The sequence below is a fragment of the Coenobita brevimanus genome, chromosome 13 (genome assembly GCF_032717465.1).
Source record: "Coenobita brevimanus isolate Jiangsu-jjx chromosome 13, ASM3271746v2, whole genome shotgun sequence".
NCBI classification, from domain to species: Eukaryota; Metazoa; Arthropoda; class Malacostraca; order Decapoda; family Coenobitidae; genus Coenobita; species Coenobita brevimanus.
The window spans coordinates 7,978,207-7,998,439 of record NC_136966.1 but is presented as its reverse complement, the minus strand read 5'-3'; the positions used below and the strand labels follow the sequence as shown (position 1 = coordinate 7,998,439).

Sequence of the window (20,233 nt, the reverse complement as noted above, 5' to 3'; positions counted from 1 at the left end):
TGTGTGTGCTTAAGGTAGCCAAAGAATGTGGCCACTTCTAAAAGGAACTCGAAGGGTGTCATGTGGTTGTGGGTAAGCCGCCTTTGTGGTGTCAAGGACCAGTACTCTCTTAAGCCTAGCACGATTACTAGCGATAATTTTTGCACACATTACCACTTTTGTGTATTGTGCAAGTCATTTGAGTGTCAACATAAACCGCTTAAAGAAAATGTAAGGGATTGTTAACGCGCAATAAGCAGAAAAGAGCAAAACTGCAAAGCGTGAAGTGCAAGAAAGCCTCTTTAACCGATGAGAATGCGGACAAAGAACCCGCATTCAAGTTTTTTTTTTATTATTTTTTTTTTATGCGAGAAGAAGGAACCAAAGGCCATGAGCCCGCAGTAACAGTTCCCTCCAAGAGAAAAACAAAATACAATATAGAGCCAAATTCAAGATCCGATCATTTTGAGATGCCTGGACACACTGCGTTTGAAAGACTGGAGATCATAGGCAGCAGGAAATACAGACAGAGGGAGACAGTTCCAGAGTTGACCTGTTGCATAAATGAAAGACTGGGAGTAACGGTTAATTCTTGCATTAGAGAGTTGGACAGAAAAAGGATGAGAGTCTGCTGCCAGACGGGTGCTACGCGCCCGTCGTAGAGGTGGAGGAATGCAAGCAGACAGTTCAGAGGAGCAGTGACCATTAAGGTAGCGATAGAAAAGAGATAAAGATGCAACAGTGCGGCGAAGAGACAGAGGTTGAAGGGAGTCAGTAAGAGGAGGAGAGTTAATGAGACGAAAAGCCTTTGACTCCACCCTATTGAGAAGAGCTGTATGAGGGGAGCCTCCCCACACATGAGAGTTGTACTCCACACAGGGGCGGATAAAACCCCTGTATAGAGTCAACAATTGTGCAGGGGTAAAGAAAGAGCGGAGTCGGCTTAGCACACCCAATCTCTTGGAAGCAGATTTTACAAGAGATGTAATATGATCTTTCCAAGATAAGTCCCGAGTAAATGAAACCCCAAGCATGTTCAAGGATGATGTAGGATTAAGCTGAATATTATTAAACATTAGTGGGTATACCTGTGGAAGATTTTGTCGGGTTGAAAGGTGTAAGAACTGAGTCTTAGATGCATTAAAGACAACCATATTATTTTACCCCAGTCAGAGATACGAGCCAAGTCAGACATTAGGTGTGCCATAGCCTCATCCCTTGTTTGTTGAAGTAACTGTTGAGATGGGCGTTGCGGGAACCGAATGGAAAGGTGAAGGGTGTAGTCATCAGCGTATGAGTGGATAGGGTTAGATGTACAGCTTAGAAGATCATTGATGAATAAAAGGAAGAGAGTTGGTGATAGGACAGAGCCCTGAGGAACACCACTGTTGATAGATCTAGGAGAAGAACGATGGCCGTCTATAACAGCGGCTATAGAACGACCAGAAAGGAAGCTAGCGATGAAGGCACAGATAGAAGGATAGAAACCGTAGGAGGGCAGTTTGGAAATTAAAGATTTATGCCAGACTCGATCGAAAGCCTTTGAGATGTCAAGTGCAATGGCAATGCTTTCGCCAAAGTCCCGAAAGGAGGATGACCAGGAGTCTGAAAGGTAGGTGAGAAGATCACCAGTGGAGCGTCCCTGACGGAACCCATACTGACGATCGGAAAGAAGGTTGTGATAGGAAAGATGCCTTCAAGCACGTTTTCCTTTGCGATTCATTCTTTATATTACACCTTGTCTTATTTACCCCAGTTTCATATATATATAGTATGCGTAAATACCTTTCAAGAATATAACGTATCGGATACAGAAGCAGACAAGAGAAAGTATTACATAACATCCCAAGAATAAGAAAATACAGACTAAATTATTTTGTATGGCTGGGGTCTCTCTGTATTAGGGTTATGGAAGGGTTAGCATGTTAATGATGTCAAAGTGTTAATGATGTCAAGGTGTTAATGATGTCAAAGTGTTAATGATGTCAAGGTGTTAATGATGTCAAGGGGTTAGTGATGTCAAGGTGTTAATGATGTCAAGGTGTTAATGATGTCAAGGCTTTAATGATGTCAAGGTGTTAATGATGTCAAGGTGTTAATGATGTCAAGGCTTTAATGATGTCAAGGTGTTAGTGATGTCAAGGCTTTAATGATGTCAAGGTGTTCATGATGTCAAGGTGCTAATAATGTCAAGGCGTTAATGATGTCAAGGTGTTAATGATGTCAAGGTGCTAAAGATATGATGTCAAGGTGTTAATGACGTCAAGGTGTTAGTGATGCCAAGGTGTTAGTGATGTCGAGGTGTTAATGATGTCAAGGTGCTAATGATGTCAAGGTGTTAATGATGTCAAGGTGTTAATGATGTCAAGGTGTTCATGATGTCAAGGCTTTAATGACGTCAAGGTGTTAATGATGTCAAGGTGCTAATAATGTCAAGGCGTTTTTTTTTTTTTTTTTTAATGCAAGGAAGAAGGAACCAAAGGCCATGAGCCCGCAGTAACAGTTCCCTCCAAGAGAAAAACAAAATACAATAGAGAGCCAAATTCAAGATCCGATCATTTTGAGATGCCTGGACACACTACGTTTGAAAGACTGGAGATCATAGGCAGCAGGAAATACAGACAGAGGGAGACAGTTCCAGAGCTGACCTGTTGCATAAATGAAAGACTGGGAGTAACTGTTAACTCTTGCATTAGAGAGTTGGACAGAAAAGGGATGAGAGTTTGCTGCCAGACGGGTGCTACGCGCCCGTCGTAGAGGTGGAGGAATGCAAGCAGACAGTTCAGAGGAGCAGTGACCATTAAAGTAGCGATAGAAAAGAGATAAAGATGCAACAGTGCGGCGAAGAGACAGAGGTTGAAGGGAGTCAGTAAGAGGAGGAGAGTTAATGAGACAAAAAGCCTTTGACTCCACCCTATTGAGAAGAGCTGTATGTGGGGAGCCTCCCCACACATGAGAGATGTACTCCACACAGGGGCGGATAAAACCCCTGTATAGAGTCAACAATTGTGCAGGGGTAAAGAAAGAGAGGAGTTGGCTTAGCACACCCAGTCTCTTGGAAGCAGATTTTACAAGAGATGTAATATGATCTTTCCAAGATAAGTCCCGAGTAAATGAAACCCCAAGCATGTTCAAGGATGATGCAGGATTAAGCTGAATATTATTAAACATTAGTGGGTATACCTGTGGAAGATTTTGTCGGGTTGATAGGTGTAAGAACTGAGTCTTAGATGCATTAAAAACAACCATATTATTTTTACCCCAGTCAGAGATACGAGCCAAGTCAGACATTAGGTGTGCCATAGCCTCATCCCTTGTTTGTTGAAGTAACTGTTGAGATGGGCGTTGCGGGAACCGAATGGAAAGGTGAAGGGTGGAGTCATCAGCGTATGAGTGGATAGGGTTAGATGTACAGCTTAGAAGATCATTGATGAATAAAAGGAAGAGAGTTAATGATGTCAAGGTGTTAATGATGTCAAGGTGCTAAGATATGATGTCAAGGTGTTAATGACGTCAAGGTGTTAGTGATGCCAAGGTGTTAGTGATGTCGAGTTGTTAATGATGTCAAGGTGCTAATGATGTCAAGGTGTTAATGATATCAAGGTGTTAATGATGTCAAGGTGTTAATGATGTCAAGGTGTTAATGATGTCAAGGTGTTAATGATGTCAAGGTGTTTATGATGTCAAGGGTTTAATGACGTCAAGGTGTTAATGATGTCAAGGTGCTAATAATGTCAAGGCGTTAATGATGTCAAGGTGTTAATGATGTCAAGGTGCTAAAGATATGATGATAAGGTGTTAATGACGTCAAGGTGTTAGTGATCCCAAGGTGTTAGTGATGTCGAGGTGTTAATGATGTCAAGGTGCTAATGATGTCAAGGTGTTACTGATGCCAAGGTGTTAATGATGTCAAGGTGTTAATGATGTCAAGGTGATAATGATGTCAAGGTGTCAATAATGTCACGGTGTCAATGATGTCAAGGTGTTGGTGATGTCAAGGTGATAATGATGTCAAGGTAACAAAGAGATCAAGATGTTAACAATTTCATGATGTTCTTATATCACGTGACAGAAGGAGAAAATGGTAGTGAAGTTTGGGTGGTACGGGGATAAACATGGGAGTAATACCAGTGGGTTAATAAAGACAGCTAATACCAGTGGGTTAATAAAGACAGCTAATACCAGTGGGTTAATAAAGACAGCTAATACCAGTGGGTAATAAAGACAGTTAATACCAGTGGGTTAATAAAGACAGTTAATACCAGTGGGTTAATAAAGACAGCTAATACCAGTGGGTTAATAAAGACAGCTAATACCAGTGGGTTAATAAAGACAGCTAATACTACTTCTCTACTTCTCCATCTGAACTGCGCTGCCTCAGGAAGTTCCAGAATCCGATGGTTCCGGGACGTGGAGGAAATGGTCACGTCATCACAGGATCAGCGTTCACACCGGGTGCTTCTGCCCTCAGGGTCATTGTTCTTCCTGCGGGTCACGGCCACCAGGAGGGACAGTGACGCGGGAACATATTGGTGTGTGGCCTCAAACAGCTATGGTGCCACACGTTCAAAAAATGCCACACTCATTGTGGCCACACTGGCCCATGACTTCCAGCAGCAGGCTGACTCCTCTATAAAAGTGCTGGTAGGGGAATCCATCACCCTGCCCTGCCGACCTCCCAAGGGCACTCCACCACCTGAGGTGACCTGGCTCAGGGACGGACACAAGGTCACCAACTCAGCCGCATCAGTGTCAGCCAGGATGGCGATCTGATAATCGCCGGGGCCGTCCGCAGGACTCGGTCCAATACATGTGTCGTGCCCACAATGCTGCCGGCAGCCGTCAGGCACCGCCATCTCACCTCACCGTCATGAGTAAGTTAACACCTTCACTATGAAGACAACTTATTTGTTCTGTTCTTGTTATCTCCTGCCTATTTTATTCAGCCTTGGGGAGAATATTAGGTACAGCCTTCATTAACCCCGTCGATACAAGAGGTCTTTCTTAAGTTTTATAAAACTGTCCCTGGTTGCAAGAACAAATTAAAAAAATATCATGGGTCAATGGTTGGGCGTACTTATTATTGTTCCTGGACCATATTACTGTGGGTTAGTAGCCTTCCATCATCTCTTTCTCTGTGTAGCAATGTGTTTGGTATATTATACAAAAATATTTTTTGGCAAAGATGACTAGTATTAACAGCAGTAACAATCCAGGTTCATTTGAATTCGAACCCAGAAGCCGGCAGGCTCGTTAAATTTCGCCTGCACTCAACCACCCACCTTTTGGGGAAAGGAAGGGAACTGTGGGGCGTTTGTATAACCAGACAGTAGGGCTGCTCAGTCATTTCAGTGGTATCACGTGAAGGCGTCTCTCTCCAGCATCATGAGATTAACTTATGTTAAATTCAATAAATTAGAATATCACTGTGTTTCATGCAGAAATGGATTATTAGACAGTTGTTGTTGTGGCACTAAGTTTATCTATAAGTGAACCCGGTGAACTGCAGGCTGAAGATGTCCCTTTATAGTCCATCTAATATAAACAGATAATAGAAAGCTCTCATTTCGCAAGAAGAGGGCCCCTTGTCTGCTTAGTTACTGACTTACCATATACAGTACTTTTAAGTTGTATTTTCATTAAGTTGATATGATAGTAAAATAATTTCGATACACAAATGTTCAATCAAAAAAATATTAATTCTCCCAGCACCACCGTGGTTTGAGGAGCAGCCATCCAACACGTCAGTGGCGTCAGGTGCTGGTGTGGAGTTGGGTTGCCCCACCCCGACAGTCACTTGGAGGCGGGTGGACGGAGGGATGCCGCGGGGAAAAGCCATTATTGAGGACCAGCGACTAGTTCTGCAGGGAGTGACGGTGGCGGACTCGGGTGTGTATGTGTGTATGGCGGAGAATGAGGCTGATGTGGCCACTGTCAGGGCTACACTTGCTGTGCTAGATGCTCCAGTGCTGACCCAGCGGCCTCAGCACCTGCGGGTGATCCATGGCAATGAGGCACAACTGAGGTGCCGTGTGGAAGGCCAGCCTCAACCCCTCGTGCTCTGGCGCCTCCCTTCTGTGAACAGGACGGCTGTTCTGTCCCCTGGTCACAGCAGCAATCACGCCTCAGTGTCAGATGATGGCAGTATTCTCCAGCTGCGCCAGCCATCCACATAGGACACCGGTGTTTACTATTGTTGGGGCATTAATAGTGGTGGAGGGGTGAGTGGGAGAGCAGAAGTGGTGGTGGTAACAGCACTGCCTCCACCAGTAGTGGGTGTGGGATCTAAGGACCTGACGGTGGCCCCTGGAGGAGTGGCGAGGTTCTCTTGTGAGGTGGTGAGTGAAGCAGCTCCAGCGAATGTCGCCTGGTGGTACCAGCCCGCCACACATCTACCGTCCCGTCAGCTGAGCCAGCACCCTCACCAACCTCGGTTCTCCCTGCCAGAGAATGGTGCCCTCATCATCAGAGATGTGCAGCTTGACGATGCTGGCATATACAGCTGTCACGTAAGTGCAACAACAGGCAGTATACAGCAGGAGGCAGTGCTTAATGTGGTGGAGGACACCGAGCCAAAGGAATCACCATTATTGCCACCATCACCCAGCAAGCCCCGCATACTGGGCTGGAACCAAACCGCAGTACAGCTAAGCTGGCTGCCCAACTCCCAGGGGAGGAAGGTGGGCCACCAGTGGTATGCTGTGGAGTACTGGCGCCGGGGGTGGCCCGAGTGGCAGGTGGCTGATGCTGTCATCACGCAAGAATCATGTGTTGTCAGCCACCTGTCGCCAGGTCACACCTACACTTTCCTGGTGCGCGCTGTCAACAGTCAGGGAGCATCGTTCCCCAGCCCTTGGTCTGACCCTGTCACCACCAGGTCCCCTCCACACCCCACCCTTACTGCAGACCAGGTACCTAATTTATAAACTAGCCTAGGTTTAAGTTATAAGTATGATTGCTCGAATTCTACTACTTAATTCACTCATAAAGCTCCCAAATGCTTCAAAATCAAATTAAATCCAATATTACCGTGAAAATATATGGAAAAAATAATTCATAATTATATTTAAAGAAATAATATGGAGAGTTTTTTATTCTCAAATTTGGCTAGGATTCTTTAAAAGTACAGGGTGCTTCGTAAATTCCTCTCACCAATCTTGTGTTTTCTGGAAACTGCTCCGTGTGCTTTTGTAAGAAATGGAAATTCATGACAACTAATCAACTTAGGAGACAGTAGACGTGAAAATGCAAATATTACAAAGCATGAAAATGGTTATGGAACAGAGAAAATGATGCATTGTAGACAATGGTAATGCTGAGAAAAACATCACCACAACACATGAGAATTGGTTGCCTATTATATGGATCACCCTGTACTTAAAAAGGTCCCTAACCGTTTCGTATGATAAACAAGTCTCTATAACAGTTAACTACAATTATTGTTAATGACTGTTGCCTGTTTTTCGTACTTTGTTAGGCTTATTAATAGTATTCACTACCTTAGGTGCGTGGGGTTCGGAGTCACCTCGCGCGTCCCCTGGTAACTCTAACCAAGGCCACGACCTCAGCAGCAGACAGTGTTATACAGAACTGGAGCTTCCTGGAGCCAATGGAGGACTGGGTTGAGGGGGTGTTGGTGTACTGGATGGCAGAGGGAGGCAGTGTGGAGGTGGCAATGATCTTAGGCACCTCGTCCACCTATCACCTCCACAACCTGCACCCCAACACGCCCTACACCCTCTTCATCGTACCCTTCTGGCACAATGTCGAGGGCACGCCATCCAACTCATACCACCTCATCATGCCCGAGGATGGTAGGTTTTAGGGCCCATATTCTTTATGGCATAGGACTGCATCGTAGCACCTCCTCCTTAGCGATTTATTTTACACATTACTTGCCTATCACGCCCGAGGATGGTAAATTTTAGGGCCGTATTCTTGCCGGCATATAGGAGGTTTCGTAGCTCTTCTTCCGTAGCAATTCTTTCCACATATTGCACCTTTTTATCCTCCTGTATGACACTGAGGTATGCGGTATCGAGAAAAATTATATAAATTACATAAAGGAGAATATCTGAGTGTAATATGCACGGTAAATCACTAAGAAAAAAGTGCCAACAGTTATGAAACTTCAAGTGCCAAGTGTAACCTAATATGACCCTAGGTTTCTTCCAGGTTCAGGATTGCAGAAAAAAATGAGCATTTTCACTAACATGATTTTTCTTTTTCTTTTTTGCTACCAATTTTGTACTTTCCATCTTCTTGTTTTTGGGTCTTCCCCTACTCTATCCTTGGGTAGGAAAAATAATCACGATAATGGTGATGACTGAGTTCGGTTTAGGAGAGAATTCTAAAATTGGAGGATTTAGATGTAGCCTTCACTGACCCGTTCATTTCGAGAGGTGATTCATAGGTTGAATAAAATATTCTGGAGGTAGTAGAAATAAAACCATATGACATCCCTGGAAGTACTTGGTATATCGAAGACACGTGGGTTGTGTTAGGTATTGTATGGTAACATTATCTAGCAATGTTGTTTGATGCAAATCATGTAAGAAAGTGTTATATATTGTTTCAGTGATGACAAAGTATTCTATTGGATTATGTTTTACAGCTTAGATCAAGCATCACAAAGTTGGCGTATGTGTTGGATGCCAGTGGTCTTAAAGTAAACCATGTGTCCCCGGGTTCTGTCAGAATCATATGAACAGAAACAGTTCATCTGATCGGTAAGAAGATAAGTACGAGTAAGCACTCAGGTAGACAGATCGATAAACATGTAGACAGATATACAAATAAACTGATAGGGATGGGTAGGAAAAATTGGCAGGGCTTATAGTTGTATTACAGAAACGGATAGGAATAGAGAGATGGAAAAAATTGATAGGTATAGATAGATAAACTGATAGTGATAGATGGACAGGACTTGAGTTATATTGTTACAACCTAACCTTAATTTAGCGTTCATTCCTGTCTTTCCAGTGCCACTGACTGCGCCAGGTAACGTACGAGTAACGAGGCAAGAGGAGGGTTCAGTGCTGATCGAGTGGTCTGATGTTAGTACTGAGGAGGCGCAGGGGGAGGTGATAGGGTACATGGTCACACTCAGCCACAACGGTAGTCAGGTTACCGAAACGGTTGGTACACCCTACCTGGAAACTCGTGATTTACTGCCTGGACACATATATACCGTGCGGGTGGCGGCGCTGACAGGTGCTGGAGCTGGACCTTTCAGCGCCCCTGTAGTGGTGGAGGGGCAGGGGTTGGGCAGGGTGGTGGCGGCAGGGGAGGTGCTGTATGCCCCGCCACAGTCAGCATGGTTGGCATACCTACTGATTCCGTTGGTGCTGTTACTGGTGCTTGGTGTGGTGTGGTACTTGTGGAGGGTACAGCACAAGGCACCACCAGCCAGCCCTCCTCATGCACCCCCACTGTACCAGGACCCTTCCATCAATATGTACAGTGACCATAAGGTATGGCGGCCGTTTGACAGTGATAAGGATTCCAGCTTATCCTCCTCACGACTCCTCAAGTCAGATCAGCTGGTTAGTGAGTACGCAGAGCCGAGGTTGCTGCTGCCCAACCACACTGCTGAAGAGTACGCCACCACGGCCCTGCTGGCCCCATCACCACCACACACGTCCTGCTGCCACCCAAATGATCAGTCTGCTGAGGTGCAGATCAACTGGGCTGCCATCCTGCCCCCTCCGCCAGCCTCTCCACCGCCACATCTTGACCTGGGGGAGCCATGGCAGCAGGGGGCTGCTCCCACAACGTGCTCCATGGCCTCCCAGTATAATAATACAGGCGGGGCAGACCAGTACGGTAGGTCCCGTGATGCCGCCTCAGAGCACACGTATGAGCCATATGCACAGGTAGTCCTCTCTGACAGATTCCTCACGCTCAGTAGCCTGCAGCGATGTGGTGATAAAGTGCGTGCTGAGTGCCACTTCGCTCACTCTGGCCAGCCACCACGCAGCAATACACACTAGCAGTTTTACCAGTGATAAAACAGTTGCGTACTTGATGTGATGGAAGAATTATATTCACATTGACAGTGATGTGAATATACAAGTTTTGGCTAAACCTGGATAGCCATAGCAATGACAACAGTGCAACGTATTGACGGAAAATTATACCCACATGTCGATACTGATGTGAGAGTACAACGTTTCGATTCAACGTAGATATTCGTATCTAACGAGGGACAAGTTCTGGCGGAAGATTTTGTGTCTTCTCACACACACACACACACACACACACACACACACACACACACACACACACACACACACACACACACACACACACAGTGTACTTCTTACATTTTACTGTGAAATCAACAGCTATTTGCTGTACTTAGCTACCCTCGTCGAACGTGGTAATAATTTTGATACTGGCAGTAACTGTCTTGTATGGATATATAGAAAAGGCCTTATAAAGTGATCTGTGTTATAAACAGTGTGATCTGTTGTGTATAATGAACATTCGAGTATGCAGTGCTGTGAGTATAGTGATGGAACGAGTGTACAGGTCATATCAGTGAGAAAGTAAGCTCTACACATCTTACTCTTTGTTTGTAAATAGTAAAGTAATATGTGCGCATTTTGTGTGTTTGAATCTATCAGGTGCTGAGAGAAGATTTTTTAATTAGTGAACGAAGATGTTTGTTAATGTTCTTGTTACACTTTGTTATAATAACTGCTGAGTGAGACTTTAATAATGTACTTTATCTCCTCAACCATACCCTGTTGATATCCCCATCATCACCCTATAGTATTACTCCCAGCCATCCTTAGTATTATACCCAGCCACACACTACAGTAAAGTTTCCAGTGACACTCTAGTGATATTCTTCCTCAGACCCTTGTAATACTCATAGATACATCCTTTAGAATACAACTTAGCATTATTCTCAGTCACACACTAACAATACTCCCAACTTCACCGTTTAGTAGAACTCCCAGCCTCGCCCAGTAGTAGTATTTCCAGTCACCCTAGCATATTTCAGACTAATAGTTTCAGCACATTTGTAAAACTATTCTCAGCCACATCCTTTTGGTAATTTGCCTCACCCTACTAACAATATCCCATCCACACCCTAGTGATAGTGCAGTTACTCAGGATAGGACTCGGCGCCGTATTGTTGTTAGCGTGGGAGACTTAGAAGCATCTCATTTTCAGTGTTATTTACCACTTTACACGTTAATATTCGGTTGCGTGTTAGCTGCGGCTTTTTAACATCCAGCTGGTATCTGTAATATAATGTGAGATATGGTTTAATGCGGTTTATAAATGGCTGAGGATAGAGTTGTTGCTAAATCTTCAAAGCCACTCAGTTATGAAATACGCATTGCTTCGGTCACCCTGCTTTACCCTTTGTACTTCTGTCGACGCTACCCCCATCCCTTTCTCCTCCCTCACTCTGTCCACTAGTTTCCCCTTCTTCAACTTTCCCTTCACCATTTCTCTTCCTTCACGAGGTATTACCCTCTTCCCCTTCTCCTCCTTTACCCTGCCTTTCGATCTCCTCCCCTTTACCGTATCCTCCTCCCTCCCCAATTTTTCCCTCTCATTGCACCTGTTCATTCTCACCCAATAATACTCGCTTCATTCTTTAGTACTACACCCCTCCCCTCACCTTACCTGGCACACATCCATTACTTCCTCCTTTCCCTCACACTGCCTTACCCTCTCCCTCCATTAACGCATTCCCCAGTACTCCCGCTCTCCCTATCTTCACCTTCTCCCTTATCCTGTGCTACTCCTTATACCCTCACCCATTCTTGCCCTCTCTCGTTCGTCTTCCTCTCCCCGTCCCTCCTTCATACTCCCCTCTCTCACCCTCTGTCTCTTCTCTCCCTTACCCTCATCTCCCCTCTCATCTTCACTTCCTCCTCCCCCTTCATTCTTCATCATCGTCTCCCTAATTTTGTATCTCCCCTCTCCCCTCCCTCATTCGTCATATATCCTCCGCTCCCCCACTTTCTGTTCCTCCTCTTCCATCCCATCCTCCCTCATTACAGTGGTGCCAAATATCCCTCTCCCCCAGTTTTTGTATGTGATGCTAGTCATTTCTACATATTTTGTATGCTAGTTTATTTTCTTATTAAAACATGATGAATTCTGGATAATGCTTCTTTCTATATCCTATTATATTATTCTGAATTACAACCCTATTTGAATTTGTTTCTTAGGAAGAAAAACGTGATTTCTGGAATCTTTAAACAGTATCTAATTATATTCGTAACGCGAAAGAGGGCGCTATATATATATATATATATATATATATATATATATATATATATATATATATATATATATATATATATATATATATATATATATATATATATATATATATATATATATATATATATATATATATATTATGCTTTGCAATAATGTAATCAAGTAATTTATCACATCTAGATAAGACATATTATCAAATGAAGTACTTCAAATCAGCGCTGTCGTCACCACCTGCCACAACACTGCTGTCCTGCATCTAATAATCAGCATGGAGTGTGCGATAATACTGAAGCCCTTGATTCCTCTTCCTCTTTACAACTTTTTCCTCCAGTAGATTTTATACAGCTTAGCTAACGCCTTCCATGTTAATGAATTTATGTTCGGTAGGTGTCATGGTCTCATTTGTGTTATCTAGAGTAAAATCTATAGGAAGAATGTTATTTCTTTTCCCTCTCATGAGTTCATCTTCGAGATCACATGTTGCCCAAACCCACTGCAGCAAAAGTTTATGTAATGAATTAGTCTTCATTTACTAGAGTCAAAAGATCTTTTTATAAATCCTTAAATGCTATAACGTTCCATGGAAGCTCATGTGAGAAATAAAATATTCTGGACTTTGTTGGGAATGTGTGCAGAATTTATAAAGAGGGGTGTTATGAACCTAGAGGCTGAGGGACGGATTAATAAAACAGCACGAAACTGTGGATATCTCATTTTTTATGACATATTCTAATGCATGTGTTGAAATTATAGAACATATCTGACCTTTCCCTACTGATGCCTACACTTTGCAATGTGGGATGCAGGCTGATCACATTTAACAAACACAGGTGTTCCATAAATGACCTCAGAAAAGTTACGATATGCCTTACATCTCCATAACTGCTCGTCAAAAATAATGCCTTGCTTACATCATCTCCCATTGAGTTTTAATTACACGGCCGTGAATATTATATACACGTTATTAAGAGGGATGCAGGTGCCACATATGGTGAAAAAAAAGAAAAGAAAAAAAGATCGATAAACTCAGAGATTGCCAGAGTCATGGTGACCGAGAAAGATAATAAATATATGTCCCTTGTGTCACGTAGTTCGCCAGATTATCACAGTGTGTTCATGCGTAGTTGGTGTCGAGGACTGATAGCATGCCGTGAAGGGCTGGGATTTTCAAACCTATTTACGATCTAACGGATGCCTGGTGATTTAGTGGATTAATCGCTCCGACCGGATATGACCCATAAGGCTTTACATCTGTTGGTTGGTTGGGATTTACCGTTAACATAATACCGTTCAAGGTCAAGCGACAGGCGACTCATAGTAAATTTCAAGGCTGGGCAGCTTAATCCCTGGTCAGTAAAGGATAAAATGATAGATTTACAATGGAATCCCACTCGCAACTCCCTCCCTCCCTCCCTCCCTCTCTCTCTTTCTGCAGGGGGGACAAGAAGAGTGTATCATCTTTAAATGCCTTGTTCTTGACACTCGCAGAGGGTTCACAGTGCGATGTTGCCTTGAGATGTTCGGCGTAGATAAATCGAAATGGTTGAGAGAGAGAGAGAGAGAGAGAGAGAGAGAGAGAGAGAGAGAGAGAGAGAGAGAGAGAGAGAGAGAGAGAGAGAGAATCAACTGCCTGTTTTGTTGATCCTCTATAACTAAGGTGTGCTGTATAAATTAACCTATAAATGTGGACAGAACGGTAATGATAATAGGGAAGAAATAAATTCCAGAATCAGTTTTCAGTTAAGGAACCTCGCCATTGGTCACAGGATAAATTATCTGCCTAGAAATATGTCGCTATGGGATCAAGTAGAGCAGGACACACAGTTATCAGACAGGGAGCCTTACCGGGGCAGTGCTAGTGAGGGTGAAAGAGGTACCGCGCTGACTACTGCTGGGCTGGGCTTCGGTGGAGTTTGGTACAATCAAGAAGGTCCTACTTAAGCCTCCCAGGGGACCATAGAAGGTGAGGGAGAGGCAGGAGGGGAAGTTGGGGGAAGTGAGAGGGAAGATAGCAGAAAGGAGTTTAATTAGAAGCCAGGAAGAAAGGAACACACACAGACACACACACTCACACACACACACACACACACTATATAGAACAACCGTTAATCATATATATATATATATATATATATATTTATATAAATATATATATATATATATATATATATATATATATATATATATAAATAGAGAGAGAGAGAGAGAGAGAGAGAGAGAGAGAGAGAGAGAGAGAGATATGCATATATATATATATATATATATATATATATATATATATATATATATATATATAAAACGTTAGGAGAAAAGGGAATAAAAACGCAGTTGAAACATCGCAGAGCCAGGATTATACGTACGATAAGAAGAGAACAACATGCACAGCACAACGAGACTGATTGGACTGAGGAAGAAACTTAACGTAAATGTGAACAAGAGAGAGAGAGAGAGAGAGAGAGAGAGAGAGAGAGAGAGAGAGAGAGAGAGAGAGAGAGAGAGAGAGAGAGAGAGAGAGAACACTGCGGCACAAAGGAGTGAATATAAAGGGAGACACTTTGAGGAGAAAGTGGAACAGGAGACAGAAGGAGACTCAGGTCAAAAGAAAGTGTAGTCGAGGGGAAAATATAAGGGTGTGGGAGATATATTACAACTCTCACACACGCAACGCCTGTACTTGGCACTTGGGAACTAGTTTTCAATTTTTTTTCCTAAGCCACTGAATCCAGTGACGTACGTTATATTTTTCCAGTTATGTTCAGTCTATTTATTAGCTTAAGAGAGACTCGTCTAACCACTGAACGTCCTCGTCCTAGATTGAATAAAATTTTCTGCTAGCAGCAAGAATAGTAGGAAGAGTAGTAGTTATAATGACAGGTTTATCTGAATGTGAACCCAGTAGACTGTGAGCTAAAGTTGCCCACCAACTACAGTCCATTATCCCCCTTTCTGACGACATGGAGGAAGCTGAAGGGGATTTGCATACTCAGGCAGTGGAGCGGCTCAGCTATGTCAGTGCCACCAGGCGAAGACGTCCTTCTCCACTACAACCAGAAAGTATATATATATATATATATATATATATATATATATATATATATATATATATATATATATATATATATATATATATATTACGTCACTGGACTAAAGGGGTTAATATGTCCGGCACAGTTAATCCGAGCCCTGAAATCCAACATTTCCTCGTTCCACACACCTTTATTTGTCACATCTGGCGCTAATACCCACCGTCCATATCAATACATGGCAGGGCTGCCTCATTTACAACTAGCTTGATAGGATTATCGGCAGGATTTCTGTGTCAATGGGACTCATGAAAGAACAATGAAGTCTGTTTTAAAGAAATATGAATTACCAAGCTGTTCCTTGTTCCAACTTGGGATCGAACTGAAGTCCATCACGAGTCACTTTTGGTTTTAAAATTGCTTGATTTTCCCCCCAATTTATCCATTCATTATAACCCACCGTAAACACCCTTGAAATTGTGGCTGTGAACCCTGGCCTTTGTTATAAAACTTGCACGAGAGAGAGAGAGAGAGAGAGAGAGAGAGAGAGAGAGAGAGAGAGAGAGAGAGAGAGAGAGAGTTGAAGGATGAAGGGGGCTGGGATGCGCTATTTTCATATAAATATTACTTTTCTTTCCCCTAGAGAACGTGGATACAAGAGAAATATTGCGTCGTAATTCAGGACAGCGGGGAAAATAATGAGAAAGGGAGGAGAGAAAGCCGTGGAGGAGAGACTTGTGGTGGGTGAGGGGGTTATCATAGGTATGGACACATTAGCAAGGCGATTTTGGACGGGGGCTTACAAAAGATTTTCTTGAACACCAAAGCGTCATTTATTATTGGTTCAGTTGCATACTCTTACTCAGCCTACAGTAGATTTCTCGAACTGGGTGACTACAACCGGAATAAGAGTCCGTCATAAAGTACATTAGATGATAAGAGATACAGGTAATCAGTGGTATAAATATAGTAGCCCTGCAGTTTTGAAGGTGTGCTTACATTCAGACGCCGTCACTAGGCTTTGAGGAAGTCATTTTCACTCTATTTTTGCCGCTTTGTGGCGATTATCTTCGGCTCAGAGATATTCCGGGGGGGAAGGCTTAGAATGAGAAGACAAGAACGCCCATACTATTTTAATACTACCAGACTATCTCGCTTGTTAGAGAGAGACTTTCCTTAGCCCCATTTTTACAAGATCTCACTCTGCAGCGGAATACAGACATCCAACGATAACCTGATGAGATGCAAAAAACATGGTCGGATTGAAGGGATTAATCAAGGTCAATCCACATGTAAGCCATAATGAAAACTTAGATTTTTCGAGCCTGTCAGCACCTTCACCCTTAGCGCCGATCACATGGAGGTTTATCGCGGTGAGAAAAGCAATAGAAATTCAAAAAAAAAAAAAAATAAATAAAAATAAAAACGACTTGCACTATAAATCTCACATGCTATCTCCGCAACTTTGATTCAGTAAACGAGAGACTATTCTACGTGACGGGGCTGCATATAGCCTTCTTAAACCCCTTCGCTAACAGAGAGCTTCCCTAAGCTTCATAAGATCCCTTGGCAGCACCAACAATAAAATATAAATTACCTCCACGGGTCGAAGAGATTAATGCCATTTAGCTGTAGGTTAAGTACGATGAGGAAAGCACTAAATTGTCACACACACACACACACACACACACACACACACACACACTGCAAGGGTTCTCTCTTCCATCCATCTAGCTATCATTGATCCCCCTCTTTTTATTTTTTTTGTCAGGAGCTTAGGCAGCCGAGGCTAGGATTCTCAGTTCAGACATTTAAGGCAAGAATAATCAACTTCACTCGCCCCAGAGAGGCATTATATAACTCTTCCTCAAATGTAAACACTTACGGCTCCATTCGACTGGATTACCCTAACCCACAAAATCATCAGATGGCATTTTCATTATATGGTTACCACTCAGCATAGTGAATGGCCTCCAGGGTTACAGAAACTAATTTATCTTATCGCTCAGTGTAGTCACCTGAAAGCAACACTACACATGGCGCAAGTGCATTGCGGGCCCCACCTCAGTGAAATGGTCTGGTGGTTGCAAGAATAAGCTATAGATTGCATACTGTTGCTGAATGTATTACTGTCAGTCAGACGTAGGTTAACCTCTGCGAGAAAAGTACCAGGTATCCGTAATGAAGATTCGTGACAAAAGTACCAGGTATTCGTAAAAAAGACTCGACATAAAAGTATCAGGTATACGTAATAAAGATTCGTGACATAAAAGTACCAGGCATTCGTAATAAAGACTCGTGACTTCAATCTCCTTGGCTGGACATATGCAAACACTTGGGTGAAATATGATCAGTTGTCGTATTTATAAAGATCATAAGCTTAAAATACACTAATATTATTTTTATATAACTCTGTCCTCACACATAAAACTAACAAACATTTCACAGTCAAAATGGGGTGAATAATAAAGGACAAATTGTAAAGAAAGTTAGGTAATGGGGACTTTTTTTAATCGTAAAGTTGATAACGATCTTTTTTCAAGTACGACCCACAAGATGAATTACCATAAAAAAAAAAAAATGCGTTCGATTGTGCCTAACCAACCCACACCACCACCCTTCCTCAGACCAAATTCTGCTGGACACGCATTCATGGACCTGTTCAGTTTAAGCTACATCTACGATCTTTCTTTCTAGTTTTTAAAATTCTAACTCGTACAGCTATCAACTAATTCACAAGCAAACTAGACTGAACAGTGGAGTGAAAAAAATAAAGAAAAGGAGAAGAAAGGAAAGAGAGAGAGAGAGAGAGAGAGAGAGAGAGAAAAGAAAACATGGAACGTAATAATATAATTCCTCACAGTAGTCAAGAGCTAACGAGACGTGTTTACCGTAAGAACTCGTAAAGCACCTTTATGAATCCCCGCCCACTGTGGCTGATGTAGCTACGTTTCTTGATCGTAAGTAACTACTGTACGGGTCCAACTGTGGATATAATGCACCTTGGCCACTTAATCACCCCGATACTCATCTTATGCAAACACCAAGGTAAATTGCACTTTAATGAGGCCAGGGAGACGTAAGTTTAGTGTGTAGGGAGCACAAGATTAGCAGCCGTGTTCCAAAGTGACAATGGCTTCGTAGCTCCTCGTTCATCGCGATTTATTTTGCATATTACTGTACATATTAACATCCTCCTGTGTGTTATTTAAATCGTTTTATTGTTGATAAATTTGCACTAGTAGCCTACAAGAGCATACTGAGGTTTAATTTGCCGAATAATTGGGAAAGAAAAGTCATGTGAAATTTCCAAAGCAATTTATAAAACGAATCCAATTCTAATGGCGGGGAGTTGGCCAGTCAGGGCTATTATTGATGTCACTCCGTGGTGGCTGGTGCTCCTTATGTGATACTGTGTGTGTGTGTGTGTGTGTGTGTGTGTGTGTGTGTGTGTGTGTGTAGGTTAAAGCAACGTCTGAGCGGCTCTGTGGCCTGGGATATATTGCACGTGTGATAAGGTGTCGTATATTAATGGCTATGAACGATCTTGTCTGCCCGGGCGTCGTTGGCACAAGTGAGTCACATTTTTTGAGTTAGTCCAGCTTCAGGAGCCATCCTGATCTGATATTTTGGTGTGTCTGAAGGATGGCTGAAGTGGCAAGGTAGGGGAGTACAGTCAAGGACAAATGCTTGCCTATTATTCCACTCCGTCTACATTACACACAGGGTATGGCACCTTCCTCCCTGACTCATCATATCAAAGGGAATCAGAAAGGACAGAGGGAATATACTAAACCCTCTCTTGGCTCAGGAATATTTGCCAGCAGAGAAAACTAACAAACAGAAGAGGCGAAAAACTAAGCTTCTGAGCCTGAGAGTAGCCTACATGTGACAGGCTGGTGTCACAAGATGTAAAGATTCTTGGACTTTGGCTAAACATATTCCTCGTTTTCTAGGTTGCTTCCCACACAGACAGGACATTCATTATGATGCAGTAGTGTGTTCTGTCAGGTATTCTCACACACCCACACCCTGTCCTTTGATGACTTGTTCACACCCCTAACCGCAGCCACTTGAACGACTGTAATGAATCAAACAGCATTACTTATTAGGAATAAAACCCTAACACCCCGTCTGGACTGTGTGGTCTATGTTTTAAGTGAAATCATGTAACTCATTCTTAATTTACACACACACACACACACACACACACACACACACACACAATTCAGATATAACCATTCGACCTTACACACACGATGATAACCCAGAAACGTGGGGCCAGACGGACTGTGCTGGTGTAGGCCAATGGACTCAGTGATGCCACACTTCGCCATTATCCTGTCCACACAAATGTCCGCGGCAACATTCACCCACAGAGATGACGGAATGACAATGAACACGATTCCTGTGTGACACTGTTGGTTTATTTCATTCTATATCCTGTGCATCTAACTGAATCACATTATGGAAAGTGAGCGTGAGATGTAAATAAGACTAACTTTTTACGGCCGTTTATGTAAACTTTGTAATTGTTATAAAGATCAACTTACATCCTAATACAGAATATAGTCTGAAACATATAAAGGTTAGATATATATCATTGTCATTACAGGCTTCAAAAATTACCGTCTAAACTTGGGATTTGGCCACACCTTTGCTCTGTCAGTCTGTTGGTGGCTGTGTGTTCGTTATCACCGTGTTCTCTGCTTTTCTATATGGTCTATATGGTCCCACCGAGATGCCATGAAAGAACCTTCCTAGTATTATTACACGACATCTGAATGTTTTCCTTTGCTTATCACCAAAAGGAGGGTGAGTTTTAGTACCCATGTGTCAGGTGACCTGGGGAGGAAGGAGGGGTTGCACGGATGAGCCCGCTGTTGGGGTGTCGTGCATGGACTCCTGGACCACGAACATGTTCTCCATAGCCTATATCCAGAATCGAATGCATAAGTAATTACTAATATAAACACTGT

At 42.9% G+C, this 20,233-nt stretch overlaps 1 protein-coding gene across 1 annotated transcript; it reads left to right on the top strand.

The window, feature by feature from the left end:
• Nucleotides 1-4,789: 4,789 nt before the first annotated feature.
• Nucleotides 4,790-9,971, top strand: LOC145414797 (roundabout homolog 1-like). Its single transcript, XM_080284243.1, has 5 exons — nt 4,790-4,853; nt 5,689-6,123; nt 6,250-6,890; nt 7,484-7,793; nt 8,962-9,971. Exons 1-5 carry the CDS (start codon nt 4,790-4,792, stop codon nt 9,969-9,971), a joined length of 2,460 nt encoding a protein of 819 aa, XP_080140369.1.
• Nucleotides 9,972-20,233: the final 10,262 nt, after the last annotated feature.